The sequence below is a fragment of the Cyanistes caeruleus genome, chromosome 1 (assembly GCF_971803275.1).
Source record: "Cyanistes caeruleus chromosome 1, bCyaCae1.hap1.1, whole genome shotgun sequence".
NCBI classification, from domain to species: domain Eukaryota; kingdom Metazoa; phylum Chordata; class Aves; order Passeriformes; family Paridae; genus Cyanistes; species Cyanistes caeruleus.
The window spans coordinates 75,152,233-75,177,986 of record NC_141701.1 but is presented as its reverse complement, the minus strand read 5'-3'; the positions used below and the strand labels follow the sequence as shown (position 1 = coordinate 75,177,986).

The window sequence follows — 25,754 nt, the reverse complement described above, 5'->3', positions numbered from 1 at the left end:
TCATGCACTGGTTGTCTGCCTTTCACATGTGAAAACTGGTAAGCCTCAGGAGTGACATCTGCTCTCTAAAGGCCTCCAGAGATGCAGAATTACATTGTACTGCCTGACTTGAAAAGGTTTACAGCAGAATAACAGAATGCTTTAATAAAGTAAGTTACCTAACAAATAAAACTATTTTTTTTACTATCTTCTAATTAATAATAATAAGCTGAATAATAATACAGTTTGTTGTATTTTATAGCTTAAATGAACATTCAGCAATCCACAATCACTAAGATATGGAAATCAAAGGCCCTGAAAGGTCTGTAGTTATTGAAAACATTTTTAAGCTACTTCACTATGATTTTGTCATGAGAAATCAACATCACATAGGGGTCATGGAGCTCCAGTAACAGTGAGTATCTGCTGGTTATCTTCTGATTTATTCTATTCCCAGCAGAAATACAGACAGAAACCCATTGCAAATAAACAGGTCTTGATGGACACATCCTTGGGGGATTTTTTGATGGGCAGGTGGAATTCAGTTGCTGTATTTTGTTTCAAATCTTACATAATACAACATGTATTCAACCTGTTTATCAACAACCTGAACAAAGGGACAGAATGCAACCTGAGCAAGTTTGTTAATGACACAAAACGGGGTGGGGGAATCAGCTCTGCTGCCTCAGTGGGACCTTGACAGGCTGGGAGAGCTGGGCAGAGGAATCTAATGAACTTCAACAAGGGCAAAAGCAAGGTTCTGCATCCCAGGGGAATAACCCCAAGTACCAGCACAGGTTGTTGGCTGATCTACTAGGTAAGAGCTCTGTGGAGAAGAAGCTGGGAGTCTTGGTGGATGAGCATGACCCTGCAGTGCCCACGTGGCCAGGAGGGCCAATGTATCCTGGGGTACATGAGGAAAAGTACGACTAGAATGTTGGGGGAGGTGATCCTGACCCTCTACTTGACCCTAATGAGGCCACATCTGGATTATTGTGTTCAGTTCTGGTTTCCACAGTTCAGGAAAGACAAGGAGTTAATGGAGAGGGTCCAGCAGAGCAACACAAAGATGGTTTGGGGTCTGGAGCATCTCTCTAATGAGGAGAGACTGTGGGAGCTGGGCCAGTCTAGTCTGGAGAAGAGAAGACTGAGAGGGAACCTCATCAAAATATAAAATATCTCAAAGGCAGCTGTTAGGAGGATGGTGCCAGCCTCTTCAGTGATGGCCAGTGACAGGACAAGGACTAACAGCCATAAACTACAACACAAGAAGCTCCATCTCAACATGAGGAAGAACCTCTTTGCATTGGGGGTGGCAGAGCACTGAACAGGATGCCCAGGGATATCATGGAGGTTCCCTCTGTGAAGACATTCAAAACCCACCTGGACACATTCTTGTGAAACCTGCTCTTGGAGACCCTGCCTTGGCAGGGCGATTGGACTAACTGATCTCCAGAGGTTTAAATATTTAAACCTCTTAAGTATTTTGTGGTAATTTTTAAAATTTATTTTACCTTTGCTGTAATCTGAAATTCTTCATGTTCTTTTAACAACTCTTGAGTATGCTGGATACTGGAACCAGTAGAAGTATGTGTGGATAAATAAAACTCTCCATTGTCATGAATCCATTCCAGAGCCTAAATAAAGCATTATGGAAGAAAAAAAAGAAAAAAGAATATATTTTTGCCAATATAAAACATCTATAATCAGTATTTCACACACATGGTTTAGCCACAGGTGAATTTTACTCTATGCCACTTGTAACAATCATCTCATACCTCAACAACATCAAATAGTTCATAACTCTGAAATAATTCACTTAGTCTATGAAGTAATGCTTAGAGAATTAAAAATGATATATGAATCTGAGCACTTCAGCTAAGTCCACTGCTTCAGGGCTACAGCAGTCTACTACTGAAAGATTCTAACTAATTGTGTTCAGTTTTGGTTATACACTCCCCAGATGAGGAAAAAAAAAAGAAAATGAAAACAAAACCCATTTTTTTGGTGCCACATGGGATAGCTATACTCAGAAATATACAGGTTCCAACTTGTAAAAATGTATATAAGACCACCAAACGTGTAGGCTAAACTTTCCAAGCATGTAAGATTTAACTACCACTTCACTCTTTTGTTGATATGTATTCCAGCCTCACAAGTGTGGTCTGTGCTCCTAGAAATTAAACCTGCAGCAGAGAAGGAACAGTGAGATGTCTCAGTTAAACCAATTTATGTATGTATAAAAAAAAACCCAAAAACAAAAACAAAGAACTGCAAACTATTGTTTCCTTTCCACATCCTGACACTTTATTTGCTCACTATAATGAAAAATGCTGATCCATCAAATTATCTATGCCTTACCCACATTACCTGCTGCCCTTTTAAGCATAAATTAGTGGTCATGAGGAATCTCTGCCTCTCGGAAAAAGAAAGAGTTATGTCCAACTGCTGCATAACAGTAAAAATCTACATGTCAACTGTTCTACAGCTCTCAATACAGGCTTCTAACAGCAGCAGGCAGAGGGACAGGAGCTTAGGAACTTCTCATTTCTGATAAAGTCAACAGCAGATGTTCAAAGAGTTTTATACAGCTTGCTTAGAACCACCTTATTACTAAATGCATGTGTATCTTCTGTATCTTCAGTAAATATAGAATACTAGACAAAATCTAACATCCTAAGAGAAAAAGTAGCAGATTGCTGGTGGGTCCTCACTCTTCCCTTAAAAGGATAAACTGGAACTATAAGTGTTATCTATCCACACCAGTAAGAACAGGAAAAATTTTATCTCGGTGGACAAGATAAGCATAACCTTACACTGAATCAGAAATGGCACTGTCTGTATTATAATTCTATCAAGGATTTAAGCTCATCAAAACTGTGATGAAACAACACTGATACTCTTACTTCCACTTCAAATGCTTTTCCTTCTTGATAAAAAACCTGGAGTGAGTAGAAAGCCTTCAAAATTCAATACCAAATGTGAATGTCAAGATACCATCTTCTTGGTCACTTAATAGTGCAGGTGCAAGCCTGATGAGATGGGCCTATACTTTAAAAAGTTGCTGATGGAAACAAATCAACAACTCTTGGACCTCTGTCAAAAAAGCAGCATTTCAACCAACCACCTCTGACATGTGTTGTCATTCTAATGTCAATCTTTGCAAGTGAAGACTGATATGGACAGGCACAGCATGGCTACCACTGATACTACCAACAATATTTAATACTTCTTGCTTTTAACTTTTCAACCTCTGCCTTTTTATAGTGGGTTTATTACACAATGATGGAATGAATGATAAACATGAAAAGCTGCCTCTCCCCAAGTCATAGAATGGTTTGGGTTGGAAGAGAACTTAAGGATCATGTAGTTCCAACCCCCCTGCCATGAGAATGAAATGTTGTCTTTTCATAACTTGCTGGCAGCTCTCTAGAGGCACAGTATGACAGGAAATTTGACTTGATATTAACTCCTACAGTTCAGATCAGCTTTCATTTCACCTGAGGTATCATTACAAGAGCTGGAGAAAACAGTTTAGGGAACTGGTAAGTCTTTAAATCAGGAAAAGTCCCTTTTCAGCCCAAATCCTGAAAGGATTTGAGAATCAAGCACTGTCCTTGCAAATTACTATGGTATCTTTTCCATCACAAGGGCATCAAGTTCTGAAAACACAAAGAATAGGTTCTTCCAAATTCCAAAAAGACATCTAAATGAATAGAGAAACATTTCCATTTTTTTGGCTAATCACTGTGGAGTCCCATATATGGTTTGGTTCGCTTTGCTTTTTGATGACTGAACTGGTGATTGCTGAAAAATGGGATTTACAATGAAAATGCTGACAAATCTTTATCTCCAGTGTTTGACTGTTAGTTAGTAATCTCTAGACAAAAACAAGTAGATCATGTGCTTGTCAGAGGTTTAAACTAAGGTTATTCAAAAGTGGGGCTGGAGATGGGGGGAGAGGGAGCAGGGAAGGGGTGGTGGTGGTGGTATTTTAAAGAAGTAACAGACTTCAAATTCACTCCAAGATATATCTTGTCTTAATTTCTTTGTGAAAGCATGAAAGGCAGACTTGTGAAATCTTTCAAGAGAGCAAACCAGACCAATAGTACTTAAACTTTTGTCTAAATTAGCTGTCAGAAAGAAATAAAAAATTAGGTTTTTGAGCCTTTAAAAGAGGATCTGACTGTATTTTACACTATGGGCATTCCACAGAATGAATTTCCACAGAACAGGAACAGATAGCTTCCTCTCTTTGTCTTATAACCAGTTAAATAAACAAAAAAAAGGGTAAGAAACCATCACAGATCAATCTACTTACCACTTCTGCTTTGAGCCCCCCTTACTTATTTTTAAGGCATGTGTTTTGATTAGTGAAAGAGATTTTTTTTTCAGTAGTGGTAGTTACTTAATTGTTCTTTCCAGACTAATAAACTCAACAAAATATCAAGAGGTGGATCTATCACAAAGGAAACCATGAAGCCAAATACACAAAGAATTGAAAAACCGAAGTAATTCAGTTATTATTGTTTAATGAGTTATCCAACTTGTTAGATTTCTAGAACTGCCAATCAACTTAATTAGATATTTTTCCTCCAACATCTGAGAAAAATGCTGCTGCCTGTAATTTCCCCAGACAAATTAGGTGTGTGTGTGTGTGTGTAAAAGTTAACAAGCATAACAATTTGTCAAACACAAGCTTGCAGAAATTAGATTTGCTGGTACCAGATGAAGCTGGCAGAAGCAAAACATTGCCTTTAAGTTACAGACACACTGTCTCACCAAATTTAGTTGTTCTGTATTAAAGGGAAGGCAAAGAATTAAATTTTATCCTTCTGATGTTTTTGCCATTTGTAATATTGAAGTCAATGACAAATTTGTTACTGTGAAAAGACAATGTACATCAACCCTCAATCAGACCCAAGAGGATTTTCATCCTTTGAAACCCTCACCTGTTTGGCACTTCTTTCAAACACCACATACTGTTGGCATTGATCAAGACGTCTTTTACGCATGGTCCAGTAGTGCAGCACACGGTTCTCCCTCTGGAAGAGTTCATTCAAGATATCTGAAGAAATGAAAACAAAGCTTATGACAACCAAGTTTAAAATATCACACTAAGATCAGGGAAATAAAGTACTTTACATTGTAGAATTTTTTCTGTTAGTCTTTGCTTTGCTTTTTACCTGATATTAATGAAACACAGTGTTCCTTTTTCATTATTTACAGAAGTGCTGGTTAAAGAAACTAGAGGTGCAATTAAAACTTATTACTGACACCTTTTTTCCTCTCAAGTATTTTTCACAATGGGACTGACACTGCTTTTAGCAGGACTGAAAACATAGGCTGATAAACACGGCACTTGATGGGGTTTCCTCAGAAAGAATGAGTATGCACAATGTAAACATGCTTAACATATTAAATTAATTATATTATAATTAATATATCATAATATATTATATATATTATATTATCTGAAGTTAAAACCCATAATTTTTAATATATCAGTCTCCTATAAAGTCTTTCAATGATTTAATACAGATGAATGAATGTACAGAAACCCAAGTAATAAAAATAGGCAATTACTAAGTTTGTAATTCTCTATTTAAAAAAAAAATCAAACGAAACAATATATAATTGAGTAAGCAGACTTGTTAAATATGAATGTCCACTGAACTTTGGCAGAACTTCCAGGTAATCAGAAAATTAACTCCAGAGTTTGTTATTCCTGAGTATCAGAAAACTCACATCCAAATCCCATACGTCCAACCTTTTAAATTCCTCCTAGCAAAGACCTTGTGCTTACAATATGCAGAAGACCTTATCTGAACTCTGCTTCTTTAATGCTTATGGTTTTTCCATCAAAGACATTCCAGCAGTTTCCTGTGAAGCTTGCTTTACCCACTGCTGCCTTCAGAGCAGCAGCCCTACTTGACTTTGTAGCTACTGCAAACCTAGAGGGTAAGCTGAGCATGGGGAATGGGGACACTCAGTGTCTCCACCAAGTGATTCTGTTGGAATTGCAAAGAGCCAAGAGGGAGGTCTTGCTTACTTGCTTTTCTACTTATACCCAGAACTGGCTATTTTCCACAATCCAGAACTACGAGTGGAGGCTATCACGCGCTATGTGTCTTAAGGTCTCTGCATTCTGCTCTCCCACTGTGCTGGTCCACCATGCTTTACATTCCAAAAGCTAACAACTCCAAGAAACAGTTTTGAACAACGAAGTTCAAATAACAGTAAGCCTGAGGGAAAATGCATCTTTGTCTACCTCATCAGAGATCTGGGACCAAACACAACCACTTTGTCACAGCCTCCCTGAGGATTATAAAACCTGTCTGCATCACTGCCAACATCCTCCTGTTTAGAAGCACCGTGTTCCCACTTGCCACAGGGTGTTGAGATCACCCAGAATTTTCTTTTTTGGTTGGAATGTGGTCACTGTGGCCAAGGTTTTATTTTTTGCTGGTCAGACTCCCCTCAAATATGCCTCAGCTGATCTGTCATTTAGCCAAGCTATGAGCTGATCTGCTGTGAGCCTCTCCTGTTTCCTCAGTTTTATTTCTGCCTTACGTCACCTCAAAAACCCTTGCTCCATGTATATGCCAGATTTTGGGAGGCAGGGAAGTGGAGTGGGTGGGACACAATTATCATTGTACAATGCAACACACCCAACTGGACACACCATACAAAAAGAGACATCTTGAAAGTGATGCAAGCAACGTAGTTCTGACAAAGAGCAATCGAGGTGAATTTAGCATATTGGAACAGCATTTGTTCTGTCAGGACATGATACAGATGGCAAGGCAGTGAGAGATATTTGGCTGGGCACTGTTAACTGTTATTGCCATTAATTTCTTGGACAGACAAAGAGGAGAAAAAATATTTTATATACTACTCTCAGGAAGTTATAGAACATCAATAGTTAATGATAGGTTTTGAAAAGCATCTCTGTGTCTCAAGCCACCTGAACTACAGTCCCTGTTGTTGTCATTTACTTTGATTCCAACATTTGTTAGGATTGTTTCCTAAACTTTCAAACTTCTGCTCCAGGCTCAAAGAGTTCTCAGCTTTCTCTGTGCATCCTGGTCCCTTCTATCAACCTATCTAAAAATCAAAGCACCATTAGACAAGTTCTTGAGCCATGCTCAGTTGCAGCCTGCACAGCAGAGACAGGTAACACAGATGCACACAGACTAAGCAGCCAAAACCAAGATGAAGATGCCCTCATTTCTGAGCTTACAGGAACTGTCACCAACTCAATCCACTCACAGTTTTAGGCCACAAGTCCTTTCTAAATGGCACAGTATTTGAGTACTCTTAACTGCATATAAAATAAATTATTTACACTGGTATGCAGGGACATAAGGACACCTCTCTGAATTCAGTACCACTGGAATTCCTGTTCCCCATGAAGCATGTGCTTAGCTAAACTTTGCCCAGATTAAGACATCACTTTTCCATATAACTTAATCTGCATCTAGGAATAAGGATCAAGGATGCCATTGAATGAGGTTTTTGAAAAATGTTCAGCAGCTCTGCAGAAACTCAAGGGTTACTCCAGTTTTTTTTTATTAATTTATAAACTATATACTGATTGCAATCTCAGTTTCAAGCATATATCTGAGTTGTAATGCTCTATTAGAACATAGGTAATCTCTCTTTCACTAAAATAAACACTCAATTTTTTTTTCAATTTAGAAAAGAGGTGAAAGCAAATCTTTTTTTTCTTGACATGCATATTTGAACCGGAAGAACAGAGTGAACTTTTTCATCATTTGGTCAGCTACCACCATACCACTAAGACCTAACAGGAAGGAGTCCACACTAGTTCTATCTTAACTCATGTTTAATTCTCAGAAGCATATATCACATGGTTTATGGGGGGGGAAAATATTATAGCAACAGCTTATTTTTTTCTACTTGATTTTTGCTGGTTTTTTACTGCTTTTTAAACATGTATCACTCATCCAGAATTTTAGATGTACACAGAACAGGTGTAACACTATGGTTTTGACATGGAATGATTATTCTTAAGGACATTAGTAGAGATCTTTCTATTCTTTTCTCATATGAGCACATTTACCCTTCTGAGAATGACAGTTCCTATACAGATTCCAAAGCTGAATTTTAAAAAATTTTGTCTAATACTCAGTAAGTGTGGTAGTTACTTCCTGCTTGCTTCTGTTTTCTTTGTCTCTTACTGAAAGAAGAGCTAAGTGACAAATGTCAGCTTCAGTTACTGATAGTGCTGGCATTTGTGTGGAGATTTTGTTTTTTATAGTTCTATAAATGTTGGGGACACAGGAAAAACAACCCTTTGTCGTAGCTCTAAACACTCAAAGTTTCAGCCACCACAATCCAATTATTTCCTTAAGAGTGGAAATATGGCAAATATCCTATTCTCTTTCCAGCATAGAAAGTTCAATACAGGAATATATTCAACTTGAGTACTGTCAGACTTTGACTTGAGTACTGTCAGTAAATTTACTGGGTAAATTTAATATGAACTGTTTTCCCCTTGTAGTTAAAGTAAAGCAGTGAACATGTCCTTTTCTAATAGAGTCATCACGTAAATTAGAGCAGAAGTGACCTCTGGAGGCCATCTGTCTCAATCTCCTCTTCAAAACAGGACTAACTTCAAAAATTTTTCAGGGGATTGTTCAACTAGGGGTACAGATCCTACTACCTCTCTGGGCTATCTGCACTAATCCATCTTGCTGTTAACACTCTGTCTCATCCAGAATTTTCCTTGCTGCAACTTTTTCTCTGGACTTATTGACATGTTCCTCTTGAGTCTGGCTACATCATATGCATAACTCCCCTTTGGTTAGGTGCAAACAGCATTTAATAGGAAATTAGACTTCTCTGGTTCTGAAACTGGCATGGCCAGAGTGTTCACCCACAGCTTCAAAATGCACAGAGCGGAATATGACCGACAATTAAATTATTAAAATGCAATATTTACTTCTGAGTCTCTCTGATCTCTGTTCTGCTACCACACCTATCAGTTACTCATACCCTATTAATTTTTGCACTTTTGTCCCTCAAAGCCCTACAGGTCTCTCTGTATTTTCTAGAGAGCTTATTACACCTTAAAGCTGTATTATGTATTATGAATCTTAGCAAAAGCCAAGCCTCATGTAGTAGCTCTTTCCAGCTTCACCTCAGCTACCACCTGTCTACACATCCAGTTTAAATATGATGTAAGTTACCCCATATTTCATGAAGTTCCTCAACACTGATTCAAACTATCTGAAGAGCTCAAGGGCATCGCACGAGCAATAATCTCCTATCACTCTGGCACTCACAGGGAACTTGCGGAATGTGTGACACAAACACACTGAACAAGCTTACACTGATCAGCTCCCATTTGGCTTCAGACCAAACATTATCATGTGGAAGTTTACTACCTCATTATCCCAATAAAAAGTAGCACATTTGAGTCTCAAATAGAAAGAAGATTAGGTATAAGTAGCAGATAAAAGGGTTCCAAGCAAGTTCATTTGGGTAGAGGAGACTTTGAAGATTGTCAGCTCCTTCAAAGTGTGCAAGTAATTTGTTTCCTGTTAAGCCTGACAGAACTCTTTCCAATTGGGCAGGCTTCACTACCCCACCACCACACATACCACAGCACATGATGACCACATTCTTGTGAGAAGAAAGAGAACAAGAAGCCCCTTACTTTTCACTTGCTGTTCAGGTGCTTTGATGTGTGTCACCATCCCTGGCATGTTGACACTGTTCCTGTGCAGGTATTTCAGGAAGACATCAGCATTCCTCCGAGCCAGTGTGCAGGCCTAGAGAATAAGAGGTGCAACTTTCTTTGAAGATGCACAAATACACATGCAAAAGAGATTAAAGATCTTCCTAACCCCCTTTTTATACATTTGTCACCCTCTTCGGTTTTGGAAAGCATTGCATGGTAAATCTTCCTACAAAGTATGCCAAGCTAACCCAACTATTAAAACAGATATTCTGCCAAACAGCAGTTACACCTTACCCAGCAGAGAAAATACAAACAGATAAACAACCCCAAATAAAATGCTATTCCTCTTTTCTGAAGAGCCTGAAAAGCAATTACCAGCTACAGGATCTTCAGCATGTCTCAGAGCTTACAGAGAAGTTTGTTTAGTGTATGTGCTGAAGTTGCTTATTGCGTAACAGCGCACATGCTTATGTACCCACCTGCATGTTCCAAAACATCCATTAGTACTTTAAAGAAAAAGTGAATGCTCTGCTGAAACCAAAAGCACTAAAATAGTAACACCTGCTCTTAAAATATTAAGGCAAGGCCTTAAGAGCTTTCAGTCCTTGCTATATTACTATATTACAAGAAGTCAGCTCAGCTGTTGTCTTCATCTTAACATACATCAAATATTACACACAGGCTGGCTGCTTCATTTTTAACATGCAAATTATGGAATGCTACTTTAAAAGGTTAGATAAAGGTGGAATGGTTTGATACAGTAACAAAGACACTAAGTCATTTCTCACACCATTTTAAATCAAAGATTAGTAATTCATGCCAGCTGCAGAAGGATCTATTATGCTGTATATTTTGAGTTCTGTTAACATGTTCTTGAGTGTTGTAATCTGTTAATGAGAATAAAAAGGTTTTTAACAAAAAAAGTTTTATTCTCTTAGTAGCCTTTCATGGTGATGCCGGAAAATGCCTTTGATAAGAGAGTTAGTTACACTGCTTTGCAAGCATATGCTACACATTTAATTCAGTATGATCAATAACCTTCTTCACTAGGACATTAGTTGGAACAAAGATCTCATTTATCTGAAGACTATTGCACAAAACCCAACTACTCCCAGATGCTTGTCTAGCAATTCCTCATTCTGTACTCCTCTGTAGTCCCAGTACATCCGAGAGCTGCTCTGATGCACAGGCAGCAATGGCACTGTATGACTTTCACTTCTCTTCCAAAGCAGCAGCCTTTAAGCATTCTTTAGCATGACAGTCACTCAAAGCAGTGACTTCCAATTCCTCTTCAGTCACACTGGGAGATCTGACATCTAGTGAAGCTGAACAGGAAATGTATTTATAAAACTGGCTACAATTTTATGCACTCGGCAGTATTCTCTTAATCACTGTCAGAAGCAGTTAACACACCACTTCCCACATCTTTGCAGTTGGGGACAGAGCTGTAGCTTGGAACAGGCACTGTTGCTTTCCACAGCCACGTCAGCACTGTAAGAGCTGTTTGCCTGCATGCTTCCCAAGGAGGCCGCAAAAAATCCCCAACCTTACCTTCAGAAACGCTTCCTTCTGCTCCAGGTGTTTGCTTATCATGGGAGTAACATGATCTGTTTCAGAGTTGGGACCCAGTTTGTCTGCTCCGCCACACCAATCTTCTTCTCGCTTATATTCTTGCTCCAGGCTTTCCAGCACACTGCACACCTTTCAGGAAAAAGGAGACCAACTTAGTAAGGCAAAAAAATCAAAATTCAGGCCTCAAAAAAAGAAAACCAATCTACCCCCTACATATACCCTCTAGCTTCTGACATGCTTTGACTAGGACTTCAGGCAACAAACTTTGGCTGTAGGTTTGCAAGCACTGGCCTGCTTACATGTAATTGCTCAGATGCTGTCCCTAAAATCTTTCTTTGTCTCTGTGACTTCACAGTTCTGGATGGGCTTAATTGATGATTGCAGAGGAAGCAACCTTGCCAACTTCCCCCCAAACTTTTCTGTGGACAAGCAGATTAAGCTGATTTTTCTCTCACTCCCACATGAAAAACAGAACTAGCCATCAAATGAGTAAATAAAACCAAACCTCATCAACCATTTTTTCAAGTAATGCTGTCCTATGTCACACTGAGGAATTAAGCAAGGCAGACCACAGATCATGCATCATTTCTGTACCTGTTCAGAAGTTTTATAGAAGGCAACAGAGGCATTCACAAGCTTGAGACGGTCCTCCATCTTCAGCATCAGCTGCTGCCAGTGGGAAGCGACCTTCTCTGCACACTCACGGATCATATCCATATCGTAGTGATTAGCCTGCAGCATTGCCTCTGCCTTCTGCTGAACCTGCAGGGCACTTTGATGTGTTTTCTGAAAAGAGGTGGAAAGTCAGGAGGTCAGTGGAGCACTTCATTTATTTGGAGAACTCAGAGGCTCACATTTCCACTATGTCAATGACACTTCTATACATGCACAAACACCCGTTAACTAAAAATGACTGTCTGATACTAGTTACTGTAGGACTTCTCTATGCAAATACAAAGGAAATAAATCCTGTGGAGATTTATCATCAAATCAACACTAAATAGCAATACTTAACAAATAGTAACTGTCTAGCCTTAAGCCATGTGTGATGTATCTATGCTGCATTTCATGTTGTTGTAATTATGAATTTCAGTTTGATTTTCTTCACAGTGAGAAAAAAAGATGACAAAAATGTATATTATTTTGGCAATCTTTACAGCTTTAACTTCAGTCTTTTGAACATCAATGAGCAAAGAAAGGTGCAGGCATGCAGACCAATAAAAAAGACAACTGTATTGACTGTAAGCAATTTTAACTGTATTTCTCAGTGAAGAGAAATTGCCTAAAACCAAGTAGTATAAAAATTAATATGGAGTTAAATACTACTAAGTATTATAATATCGAAGTAAACAGGAAACACAGATTTTTAAGGTTCCTCGTAATTTATTCTTAAATTGAGAAGCACCTAGAGGTCTCATAATTTTCATACTTCAGAGTTACCAAAGCTTCAAAATGAGGGTGCATATAGTGCCAACTGTATATTAAAAAAAAATAAAATAAAAAAATCAAGGGAGTAGGGAAGCATAAAACTCTTCCAATCAGGAAATGAACATTAAAGAGTTACTGCAAGGCAGAGTGCTTCTGAAAATAGTCTACCCAAACAATAATAACATTGCTAATATTATCACTAAGTTACTCAGTAGTAACTTAGTGTTGTAGTAGTGCATGTGTACCTAAACCTAAACCACTACAGCATGTAAATGCACTTCAATCAATCTTAAGATTCCTGCCTATTTTTTTTCAGCAATATGACCAATCTGATAAGTGTAGTTTGAAGCCATAGCATGGGGACTGACATGCCACCATATACAAGTTCCAGTGAAATCTACTCTCAAACAAAAATGGAAACATTAAAAGATGACTTCAGAATACATAAATCTTCTGCTTTCTGGCCCATCAATTGTTAATTTTTTCTACATTTGGCATTACAGATTATGTTCTAGGAAAGGAATAACAAATGAAAACACTATTTTCAAGAAAATTGCTGTGAAGAACTATCACTTCACAAGGATGCAAAAAGGCACTGAGAAGATGTTCACCTGGAACTGCATCTTCAAAATAAGTAACAACAAAAATCACCTTCTCAGTAAGTGTATGTCGTCTCTTTGCCCTGTGTTCAACATGCCTTCCTAAACTGAAAATACTGTAGCATGGATTCAAGAGTGCTAGTTACAGAGAACTATAAATACAAGGCTATGGTCACTAAAATGGTGCGTTTACCTCTATTGCATGTTGAAACTGCTCATGCTCCCTCTGTAACTGTTCTGCCTCCTGCAAAGAGCTAGCAGTGATAAGCCCAGCATTTAACATTGACTCTCCATTTCTGATCCAGCCCAAAACCTGTAACAGAAGAGAAAACCATGAAATACACAATTCCACTGCCAGCCCGCAAAAAAGCAGCACTGTAAGGGCAGAAACATTTAGGGTCACATCAGCACCAGAATCAATAACTAAATATTTTGTTAATTACATACTACAGTGAATTCTATATTGAGTAAGCACAGTAAATGACATTCACTACAATTTCACTGAGCTAACAATTCACAACTTGCAGTCAACTACATGCTTGTGGCTTCAGTTCATACTCTGAAAAAGGTTGTGCTTCTTTTTCAGAATACTGTTTCTGTCGCCTGAAAAGCTGGGAAAAGTTACAAGCAATAGTTGCCTAAAAGCCAGTGTCAGTAATGCAAATTAAGGATATATATCTTAGTAAAAAGTATGCATATAATTTTGAACAGTAATGTTGAAAAAAATGTGATCATTGAGTAACCTTCTAACTGCCTAAATATTTACATTTTTCAGAATGCGCCTTCTTTGACTTTTGTCCCGTGAAACTGGAAGAATCCATGGCTGGGCAGAAACCTCAGGAGGCCACGTTAAACATTCCTTATCAACAGCAAGAAACATGCAACTTTTTAGACCCCTCCCAAAAAAAAAGAATTAAAAAGGGACACTTTCTCCCACTTCACATCAGCTTTGTTTTTCCCTCTCCTCTCTCCATCAGGAACATTATCTGATTCCCTCCCTTAGACACCTCTTAGCTGGTTGACCACAGTCTCTTCAATCTCTTCCACATGAAATCAGTCACCTTATTTTTCTAGAACGCTGCTCTTTTATGAGCCTACTCCAGTTGATAACCATGACTCAGTCATAATTTTTCAAATACTAAGTAAAATGGGACATAATTCAGGTTATTCACTGTCATCTGTACAACTCTTCTATGGAACTGTTGCCCAGCCAGTAATTACCCCTGTATTTATTCAGCTGATTATTCTTTCCAGTACATCATGCTCTGTATTTTTTCACTATTAAAACACATATCCTTCTTAAAGCACAATTCTCCCATACATCAAGATAATTCTGAATTGTAATCCAGCATCTTCTGATGAACTCAAACCCCTTTTCCCCAGTTTCTTATGCTTTTAACTTTAATAGTATCATTTCTAATATGTAGACTTACTTACTGAGAACATGGACTAGTAGTATCCAAATACAGACAATTTTTTTTTTTTTCATTTTTAAAACTGTCTTCCAACTCATTGAGTCTCTTAATAACTCTCGTTACTGAGTATGTTTTTTCAGCAAGTTATCATTCCTGGTAATGTAGTCTCAAATGACATTCTCATACTAAGTTAAGACCAGACAGACTGAGCTACACTCTTTTAAAAGCTTTGATATTGCTTTTCCACTCCTCCCAGAAGAGGTGTTACCTTGTCAGGAAACAAAAAAAAACCCAACCAACCAACCAAAAAACAAACAAACAAACAAACAAAAAAAAAAAAAGGAAAATAAAAAGAAAAAAAAGAGGGTTTAATCAATGGAAAGCTATGATTAATTAACCTGTGTTAGCCTTTTCTCCTTTTGTCACCGTTTAAGTTTGATGATGATCTATTTATTTCAATGTATTTCCTGGGAACTGTGTTAAAGTATCTGACCTATAATCCTCCTTTAGCTAGTCCTATTCCACTTTTGTGAAATAGATGTTGAGTTTCAGGCCTCCACAATCTCATCCAATCTCCTGATGTTTGAAAACAATAAGCACTAATGTCTATGACACTATTTCAGGCAGTTTTCTAGGTATTTCAGAGCAAATTTCTTTAGGCCCAGCTGATTTGAACTTCACCAGTTTTTCTAACTTTTTCCTACTAATTGATTTTAGACCTTTAACCACTGCTAATAAATATATTAACTATCAAATCAGTTAGCTCTTAACACTAAATATTCTCATCTAGTGATCCACACATGACACTACCAATTAAAACATTAGTGCACTAAGTAATCAGGATCATATGACTGTACTTGCAGACTGGAAACATGGGAAGAATCCAAGAAAATAACCTATTTAAACACAATTCCTCAAAAACTGAAAGGCACATGTGGATCTACATCCAAAGTACACTCTAACATGTCTGGCAACTTGAAGCAACTGAGGTCCAGCCATCCTGACACAAAATCCATTCCCTCAAATCTGCACTACAACCTCACCCTCTGACTTACCCAGATTGTGACATTCTTGCATTATTAATGCAGTTTTTACCATGTCTGTCTGCACAATGAATAACTAACAAGTTTTTTCCACTCTGATAGCATGTATTTGAATTCTCCTAGATAAATTCTGGAGGTCTGTAGAAAAGGGTAAGTCTAAAAAGTAGAAGGGAGGGCATGCCAGACATGTAACTGGGTGTACATTCTGGTCCTCTGGGGACAAAGCACTGGGTCAGGTGCAGCCCTGCAAGCAAGGGGAAGGTGGCTCTAGCTTTGGAACAACCTCTCCTACTGCTAAGGTGACACCTGCAGATCACAGCCTGGGGGCACACAAAAGGGATCATGAAAGAAGCTGGGTGTCCTAAATTACCAAGGCACCCGGGGATTTTTAACACTCAATGGAGAAAGCCTGGGTAAGCCTCAGGAGCAAAAAAAAAAAGGGCAGCTTCTGAGGGAAGCAGATGGGTCCAGCAGACTGTAGATAGAAACTATACACGGACAAATAAATTGTCTGCAAGAACACAGAGGCAAGTGATTTTTTATTTTTTTTTTAATTCCTTCTTTATTTTCATTTTGTCTTATGAAACTTATTCTAGGTTCCTTCTCTACCTTAAAAAGTAATTCTTCCAGGTACAGTGTAACAAAACGCACCTTTTTAGGGTTCTTATACATCTAGCCTTCTTCATAGAAATTAATGAAAGAGAATGCTTAAGCAGCCCCAACTGAAAGCTCCTCTTGACTTGGCATCCCATTATTTACAGCAGTGACAGCTAGAACAGAACATGCCATTTCAAACACAAAGACTTGCCCTCTTGCTTGGTGCAGGTTCAGGGTGCAAGTGCACAAGCTGGTGAAATTCACAGGAGGAAATTTGTCAGCAGTACTCTCCCCTTCCCTCTGCTCTGACTCAAGGGAAAATACAAGCATTAGGAAATAGGGAGCCTGTTCTCCTTCCTGGGGTGCTGCCTTCAGGGTTTATCGGCATGTTTATGTTCCCACCACCTTCCTGTCTGAGTGAATTCTTTCCCCTCAAAGCCTTGAACAGGCTAGAAAAGAATCAGGAGAGCATCAGCAAAGGTGTGGAAAAGAGACAGAGTTTGGATCACTTGGGACACTTGAAAAGGTCAGATAGGTAGATCTGTAGATAAATGCTTGATTTAGGACATCTGTCCAAGAATCTGTTTCTTGGACAGATTTTTGACTGTAGCTAAACATGATCACAAGACAACCTGCTTCAGTTTGCTGTCTTAGCTATGCTTTCACATCCATATGGCACTACATGGAGTGCCAGGATACTCTTCCCGAGTAGTATTTTGGAATAGACAGAGCTCAAGCACCAAGCTAAAAAGATCTGCCAGTGGAAACACAAAACACCTCAAGGTACTCCTGAGGGCTGAAGTATCTGTACACCGTTGTATATACATGAATAAATAGTTATATATCCAAGAACATATACCATGATCAGAACAGCAGAAAATATTGCCCTGAAAAGGTATAATAAGCATACTGAAATCAACTGGATTGGGTTTGGAGCTTAAACACAGTAAAGCATTCATTCTACAAAGTGAGTATGTGGGAGCAATTGTAGCAATAAGTAATCCAACAGCTGTATGTTAGGTGATTAATAAAGAAGGTTTGTCTGGCAAATACACAGCTGGAGTTCTGGATGAGACAGACGTTCTCCTAATTGCTCTGCCTCCACGTACTCATATGTCCCTGCCCTGTAAAAAAGTTTCCTTTCCATGTTGTTTTCCCCACATACAGCTGTTCCCTTTATTTCAGTCAGCATTTTCTTCCCCCTGTCTTCCATGGGTTTTCTGCACTGTAATTTTCTATTTGGTTTTGCCCTTTCTACACCTATTACACATCAAGCTGACAAGCAAATTCTTTGCAAGTTTTCTTTAAACACCTCTGTTTGTCTTCTGGCTCTTCTGCTTCCTCCTAGTCCTGAGGCTCGATATACAAAACTTCAATGACACAAAGCAGAACTGGCACAATAGTTAAGGAAGAAGCAATACTGAATGTTTTTGTCTACTCTCTGTGCTTATTTGACAAAAAATCACTAAGCACTAAGTTTCACTACCTAGTATGGAAGAGATGGAAGAGAATCTCTGCAAGTGTTTGCCTAAATTCCTGCAATGTTCCAGTCTAACCTCGTCACATGAATACAAGCTAGATATTTTTATGTATTTTATATAAATACATGTGTGTGTGTGTGCATGAGTGTGTGTGAAAATACAAGAGCAGTAATGTTGCTTTGGCAGAAAGAATTTAAATGGAAATACTGTTAGAATTCTTGCTATGGAGATGGTAGCCCATCTTCATAATAAATATGCCTACACCCAGTTCATCAACAATAAATCCAACCAAAAATCTCAATAACTGAACAGGAAAACCGTATGTTCACTGCTTCAGGCAACAAAACACAAACAAAACAGACTGAAGAGGAGGTTTTCCACTTCATTTTACTCTCAGGTAAAGCACCTGCTGTAACCTGCTGACCTATAAAGTTTTTCTCAGTGCAGAAAAGACAGGAGAAGATCAGGCTTCCTTAATCAAGCTTAATAAAAATCAAAATAAATCAGATGTGGTTTTCCGAAAAAGCAACTGCAATCACAAAACTAAGAGTTACTAGCCACAAAGCATTCCAAAGGGCTCAAAAGAAATCCTATGAGACAATGTATTAACATTCAGATTGAGTTACATTCGATTTTCAGGCCTCAGGCTGGGCAAATATTGCAGGCGAATCTGTACAATAAAATCTGGAAAAGTAATACATTTCTGTCAGCTACATGTTCATGTATGATTGTCTGAAGGTTCACACATATTATGGCATTTAATTCAACATAAAATCCCACTTGTGTTCTAGAAATACAAAATAAAAAATGCTTTTTTCTTCCAAATCCCAGTCTACCAAGAAAAGACAGTTGGCTGTGTTAAGTGTACTACCTTTAATGTAAGATAAACTTTTCCAGTACTTTCTTAAGAATATAAATTTTAGCTTCAGTTTTAGTCAGGGCTAGCACTGGTTTGAAACAAGTCCGAAATTTCTAATAGAATGATCTACAAATCACATACGAAGAGCAATAGGGGTATTTCCCTAAAATCCATGATGTTCATCATCTGCCTGTTTCTGCCAAAATACAGAACATTTGTTTCAGACACAGGTTTTGTGTCTTTCTTGTAACATTTAACTTGCATACAAACAAAGCTAGTTGACCAAAGCACTCACTTGATTGTGGGACCACACAGTGTAATAATTATTTAGTGTCTCTTTGAAATATTACCAAAGTAATTCTTTTACTGAATACTATTTCAGTATCATGGAAACTAACATTTTTTTTTCTTACTAACCCATCACACCCAAACCTACTGATGCACCATAAAGGGACGAGAGTGCCTCAGCTGGCATTATTTCTTTTAATTTTTTCCTTCCTATGAAGATGTGCACTCTTTTCCTTCATTCTTTTCAATGCAACTGAGTACAGAAACTATCCTGATCTGCAACAACTTTATCTCACGTGAAAGGAGGAATTTGCAACTTGCACTTACCAAGATGAGGCAGACAGAGCACAGTTCAGAAGAGTATGCAAAGCCTTGAAATAGCAAGTCAGGTATTTGATTGATACCTACATTGCACTGACAGCAGACAACTATCAGTTTTTTGCATTCCTTTAATTCAAAGACCACACAGAAACTTTGCATCTATTACTGTAGAGCAACCAAGCACTGCCTGAAAATACTTTGGGAACTTTCTATTCACGTCTCCTAGTCCTAGCTGGACCCCTTTCATTTGGGAGTTGTCACTCAGTCTCATTATTGCTCACAATAATACAACAGACTATAGCAGACTTCCATGGACTGCCAACTGTGAGCAAGATCAAAAAACTCTTACCTTTTCTAGTGTTATGTTTCTTTTGTAAACTTTTACCTACTCCAGTGCATTTTCCCACATCTCAAATTCACCAAAGGTTTAGGTAGGTTTACCAGATAAAGACCTCAAAACCAGCTCCTTTATTGCCAGGAGAAGTAAAATTTTGTTTTTCTTTTCGAGGAAAATAAACTACATTGATATTATGTTATCACTATTTGTGGATGTTTCAAACAATAGACCCAGAAGTATTAGGTCATTGTGCAGGGACTATGACTGAGCATTGCTGTCCATCACCATACAGATGGTAAAAGTATGAGTTTAACATTAGTTCAAATCACTCTACACTTCAAATACTTGACTTGCATCTACAGAATATCAGAATCATTTTGGTTGGAAAAAACCTCTACAATCATCAAGTCCAACTGTTAACCCAGCACTGCCAAGCCCACCACTAAAGCATGTGTCTCAGTGTCTCATCTACATGTCTTCTAGACATCTTCAGGGATGGTGCCTCCATCAATCCTGTTACAGCGCTTAAAAACCCATTCAGTGAAGAAATTTTTCCTAATATCTAATCTAAACCTCCTCTGAAATAACTTCAAGATTTTCCCTCTTGTCCTATCACTTGTTACCTCGGTAAAGAATCCAAGCCTTATTTTCATACACCCTCCTATCAGGTAGTTGCAGAGTGTGATATAGTCCCCCCTGAAACTCCTTTATTTCAGACTAAACATCCCAAGCTCTCTCAGCTGCTGCCATGGGACGTGTGCTCTAGATCCATGCAGCAGTATCGACTGGTGTTGTGAAGTGCCTCAGGCTGGCCAAGAGTTAGTTTCAGACCAGCATTGTTAAAGGAGAGGCATGGCTGTAAGCCATGCGTGTGAATTTTGACCCCCTGTGTTGGGGGATGGGCATGTGAGCCCTGGGTGAAGTTACCCCACCCCCAACCCCTTGTGAAGGGTAGCCCAGGAGTTCTGACTAGGTTTGAGTCCTGGGGGTTTCTCCCTTGCTGTGTTTCTAGTGGTCCCTGACCCTGAACTCCACTCTCAGGAGTGAAGACCCTCAAGAGTTCTGTCCCTCAAAAACCCCTGCTCTGCCTCTGTTTGGGGCTCTCTGTTCTCAACCTGACTTTGTTCCCAAGCTGAATAAATGGTTTCATGAACCAGGAGCCCATCTCGTTGGTGTTACATGCTGGTCCCCAGAACCCTGCAGCTTCTCTGGACGTGATCCTGAGGTTGCAGACTACAACAGACGGGTGATGCAAGTTAAAAAAATGCACTTAATGTTAACAGAGGATGAAGTTTCTCAGGCGATCAAAGTCCTCCCCTTCTCCCAATGCAAGACTTTATGCAGTGTTTTTGGGAGCAGAGCGCTCTTTTGTGGGGCCGTACCTGCTTGACCTCCGCCTGCAGGTGCCGCAGCTGCACGCACTGCTCCAGGTGCTTGCGGTGCTGCTCCGCCGCCACGTCCAGCTCCTGCTGCTTCTCGTGCAGGAACTCCAGCAGGTCCTGCACACGGGTGGCCATGTCCACGTCTCTGTCGCAAAGCAGCTCCACACCTACAGTCGGAATGGCCGGTTAGGAATGACTCACAAAGCTTCCAAAGACAAACAGCCCACTTCCACTGTTTTACACTCCATTTCTTAGTTCCTTCTCTAACCTAATCCTTGGAGCATTTGCTTACATGAGTATAAGTGTTTGCACTCCTAAGAAGTGCAAAATGTGGTTTTTCTAAACTAGTAAGTCTAATACTTACCCTATGCGACCATATACAGTGAAAAATATCAAATGAAGGGGCATAAAGAACAAAAAAGACATTACTTGAAAGCTGTAAACCTTTGCTTGACTGCATTGATCTGACTATCTATAAAATACTTACTCTAATTTTACTGTCTTCCTGAGTGAAATCCCTTTCTTTAAAAATTAAACACCTTCAGGTGTTCCCAACTCTGATGGCATTACGTGCTGTAGTACCAGTATTTTCTTGTGAACATCACAGAGACATTTGTGTATAAAGGAGTCCATGTGTCTCCAGTTTACAGTTAACCAGCATCCTTGTTATTTTCACACATCCCATGGAGAGACAACTAGATGATTCTTAGAAAGCCACTGCCCAGAATAGCATGAAGGAGCCATCTTACCAGATGCCTGCACTTCATTGACATACTGCAGCAGATCCTGCCCTTGGTGGATAACATCAAAGGTCAAGTTATTCATGGTCAGGGCTTTGTCTGCATGATGCTGGAGCCTCTGTTCTGCTATTGTAAGATCTTCAGTGTCAAAGTCATTCATCTGCTGAGAGAGCTCATCATTCCAAGACTCAAGGTCTGAAATTATCTGGGGGAAAAAGGAAGGAGACCATGTTCAATTACCCATTATACAACAGAAAACAGTTTATTTCCACTGTTGCACTTATGGTTGAGGTAGGGAACTCAAATTGCTCATTGTTGATTGACATCACTGTTCAAATCTGATATGGTTCAGACAGGCTGTCTTAGTATGGACTTTAAATTTTGGTAAATAATCCAAAAGAAAGTCTTTGAGAAATACTACAGTTCTTCAATCAGCGCTTGCAACACTGTGCGTACCCCTGCCTTATGGAAGGTACTCCATCAGCATTTTACTTGTGAAACAGATGAAGTTAACACATTTTTATCTCCACTTTTAAAGGAAAATGTGGATCTGGAACACCTTTTTAATTCTTCAGACTGCACCAAGTAATAATTCACATATCCATAGCCAGCTTATCTTACAAATATGCCAATCTTGAGCCCTTTTACAAGAAAGGGCTCCACTCCTCTGTGGGCAAGAAGCATCAGGCCACGTGTACCTTTGATTTCTGCCAGACAACTGAGAAGCACTTACCAGAAAAGGCTGGCTACTCAGTGAATCAGCAAAACCAAAAAGCATACTTTATTACAATATTACTGCAATGTCAGAACTAAATTTGCCTGCTTTTATTTTTCAGCTATGCTTCAGTTTTCACATTTTAATTCTGGAATTTATTCTTCATGGTAGGATGTACAAAGAAGAGTAACTAAAAAAGTTTTGGATTTTTTTAACATGTGTCACAACAGTAAGTTCTCCTTGTCTGTCCACACAAGTGTATTTTCCAAATGATACTGCAAAGCCTATCTGAAAGGTAAAATATTCCTTTCAATTAGGATACAAAACTGGTTTTACATAGTGCATACAATCCTCATTATCAATGCGATAACTTTGTGAGTTGAATTCATGTGGCATAGATTTGATGCATCAGTTACTTCAAAATGTCTAACACATTTATCCTTCAAGCCAGTAATCAAATTTTTTCCCAGAATTTTTGGCACAGTTTTGGCACAAACTATTGAAGTTCATTGGAAAAGTAAAATTATAGATGTCAAAAAACAAGTGTGGCTTAGTTCCAGTGTTCTACAATTTCAATATTAGGACAAAATTATTTGAATGGTGCTAAATGAGAGGAAAGTACCTATTTATGCAGCAAGACACGACAAAAAGAGGACCTGACTTAATAGGCATTAGCAATCAAGTATCTACATGCATAAATACTTAACCAAAGTAATTTGTTGTCAGCAAAAGATGGCACTACCCCTTTTAAAGTGGCTGTAATAGCTCCAAAGTTGGTGAGACATTTAAATGACACGAAAAATACTAGGAAAATAGGCCTTCTAGAAAAAAAGCAGAATTAGAGAGGTATAAAAGTTAATTTTTTTGTATAACGCTTCTATAGTTTTCTACAATCTCTCATGAAGGCTTTTTTCCATTCTGCTCACATGATGACATAAAAAATGGACATATCAAGCAATTAGTATTAAAATTGTGGCACCAGTGAGTTACTTCCTGTTTTAGAGGTGTTCAGCAAAAAAATAGTACTCAAATCACCAAGTATTCAAGTTTTACACCATAATGGGAGATACCAAACAATTAAGGTAGCTATTTGCAACACCTAAACCTGCTCAGCTTCCTCTGCTGAAGTAAAAACAGGCAGAAAATCAAGTGTCAGGGGTGACACTGAAAATAGAAAAGTTGATGACCAAAGTATTCAGGAAGACAGACAAGACAAGGCTTTCAGCTGCTGCTTGAAACTCCTTTCATCTTCCATGTGCTCTAAACATCACACAGTGTATTCAGGCATATGTGGTTTTCCCTCTAAACACACCAACAGGCTTCACCTCCCACAAAATCCTTAACAAGTTCCCTTCATTTCCTTTTTACTTGGTCCATGGTCCTTTTACTTGGTAATGTCTCATCACCTTCTTCTGCTCTTCACATTCTTTTAAGTGACCTGAACTTTTAAAAGAAACTTCAGGTCTTCCTGACAGTCCAGACAGAGAAATTGCTTACTTTCAATTACCCCCCTTTTCTACTCTTGTGCATCTCAGCTCTGGTTTTCCCAGCTTCTCTCTGAAACTCTGTGTTCATTTATTCTTAAAAGCAGTGGAGGTCATCTAATGTTTGTTTCTTCATCCACCGCATTAGGGAAGTTCTAGGAAAACACATTTACCATCTTATTTTCATCCAGGTCAGTTAACAACATTCATAAGTTACTCTGAAAAAATATCTGTAGTTGGATTTCATCAAACAGAAATCTGAGCATTAAAAACAGTTTGCCAAACTCCACCATCAAAACACCATCTTTCTAAACACCACTGTACAAAGGATTAAGATTCAACACAGCACATTTATGACACTGTTTTAAAAGGAAAGCCAGTCCATCTCCCTTCAGAACAGATGCCAAACCTTATCTCTTTTACTAGAATTCGTGAGAATAAAGTAAAAAACACAGTAAGCTCACAATATGACATTGCTGTGGCTGTGTCAGTATTTTTATAACAATGAAACAGACTGTAGTCAGTAGCTCCTAAGATTCCCTTTACATGATAGGAAAACAACTGTTTTCAAGGGGTCAAAACTGTGTCACATCAGCCAAGAGGTTTCCTTGATCGTGCCTCCAAAGAACAGCCATAAACAGCCAGCAAGAATTATAGTTTTTCCCATGATATTTCGTACAACCAACCCTATGCTTAGGATTGTGCCACACATACTGTTCAAAGCAGTTTGAAACACTCTGAACAAGGCTAATACATTTTCTTTCCCCTTTAAAAGATCAGGATCCCCACAATTCAAATAAATAATGCCAGCATGTTTCCACACTGATTCAAAAGGTAAGTAGTCAATGATCATGTTCATAAAGAACTTTCCTAACAAGGGCAGTAATTGTCATATTTTATCAGCAGTAGAAGATTAGATGGTGCAAGTCTACATCAGCCCCTGCACCCACTGTGCAAATCTGAAGGCAGAGTTAATCCAGAAATAGCATTCACTAAGCCCTCTCTGCCCACACTCTTCAGTGCTTTCCCTAAAGTTCTGCTTTACAGACAGCACTTTCAAAGCAAGCAGGCTCCCATTTTGATTGTAAAGTTTTGTCAAGACAGTAAGTATTAAACAAACAGAACAAATTACTAATAGAAATCTAAAGTAACTGAATCACAAATTCATACTGCTCCCAGGAAAAACCCAGCATAAACACAGGCTAACAATTTACCGTAGCATGTGTTCTAAAAGTTCCCAGTGCAGATTCTGAGCTGCCTGATATTGCTGCATTCTATTAAATATAAAGGTAACACTGAGAGGAAACAAGGCAGGGTATAATACAGAATACACTCACACTGAATGGGAAAAAAATAAAGAACCACAGGTCTCTTCTCAGAAGTGTCTACCATGCATGGTGCCAACTGAGTGCTCACCAAGACCCAGCAAATATTATGTGCTGAGAAGAGAAATAAAAAAAATTTAAAAAAAAAAAAAAAAAGGAAAACAAAAAGGGGAGAAGAGATAGGTCTCTGTGATACCCCAACATTTTGCATCCTCATCTTTTCAGCATTGTGATTTCACAGGCATCTTGTAAGTATGATCCAAAAATAGAGTTGAGATAAAGCTGTGAGCTGAAAAGTGTGTGGTATGCTCCGTGTAAAGCCCTGACATAGGCCTCAAGGCATGTAAGTTACAGACAGGCAAAAATGTTACAGACAGAGATGAGACAAGCACATTTCAGACTGTGTACTTTGCCATCACTGTTACCATCCCACTGGCTGTGTTCACACACACCTTCCTCGTGCTCCTAATAACACTAGCA

The 25,754-nt window shown here is 38.7% G+C and overlaps 1 protein-coding gene across 2 annotated transcripts in view; it reads right to left on the bottom strand.

The window, feature by feature from the left end:
• The window catches only part of TRIO (trio Rho guanine nucleotide exchange factor), a 246,637-nt gene that overhangs the window by 93,807 nt on the left and 127,076 nt on the right, over window positions 1–25,754 (bottom strand). For both annotated transcript variants that reach the window (XM_086898024.1, XM_086898033.1), the window contains exons 14-21: window positions 21,760–21,955; window positions 21,011–21,177; window positions 13,481–13,600; window positions 11,855–12,046; window positions 11,240–11,389; window positions 9,665–9,779; window positions 4,932–5,047; window positions 1,494–1,616 (exon numbers count right to left, since the gene is read on the bottom strand). In XM_086898024.1, coding sequence (XP_086754150.1) covers window positions 1,494–1,616; window positions 4,932–5,047; window positions 9,665–9,779; window positions 11,240–11,389; window positions 11,855–12,046; window positions 13,481–13,600; window positions 21,011–21,177; window positions 21,760–21,955 — 1,179 coding nt within the window. The remainder of the gene's footprint in view (window positions 1–1,493; window positions 1,617–4,931; window positions 5,048–9,664; window positions 9,780–11,239; window positions 11,390–11,854; window positions 12,047–13,480; window positions 13,601–21,010; window positions 21,178–21,759; window positions 21,956–25,754) is intronic.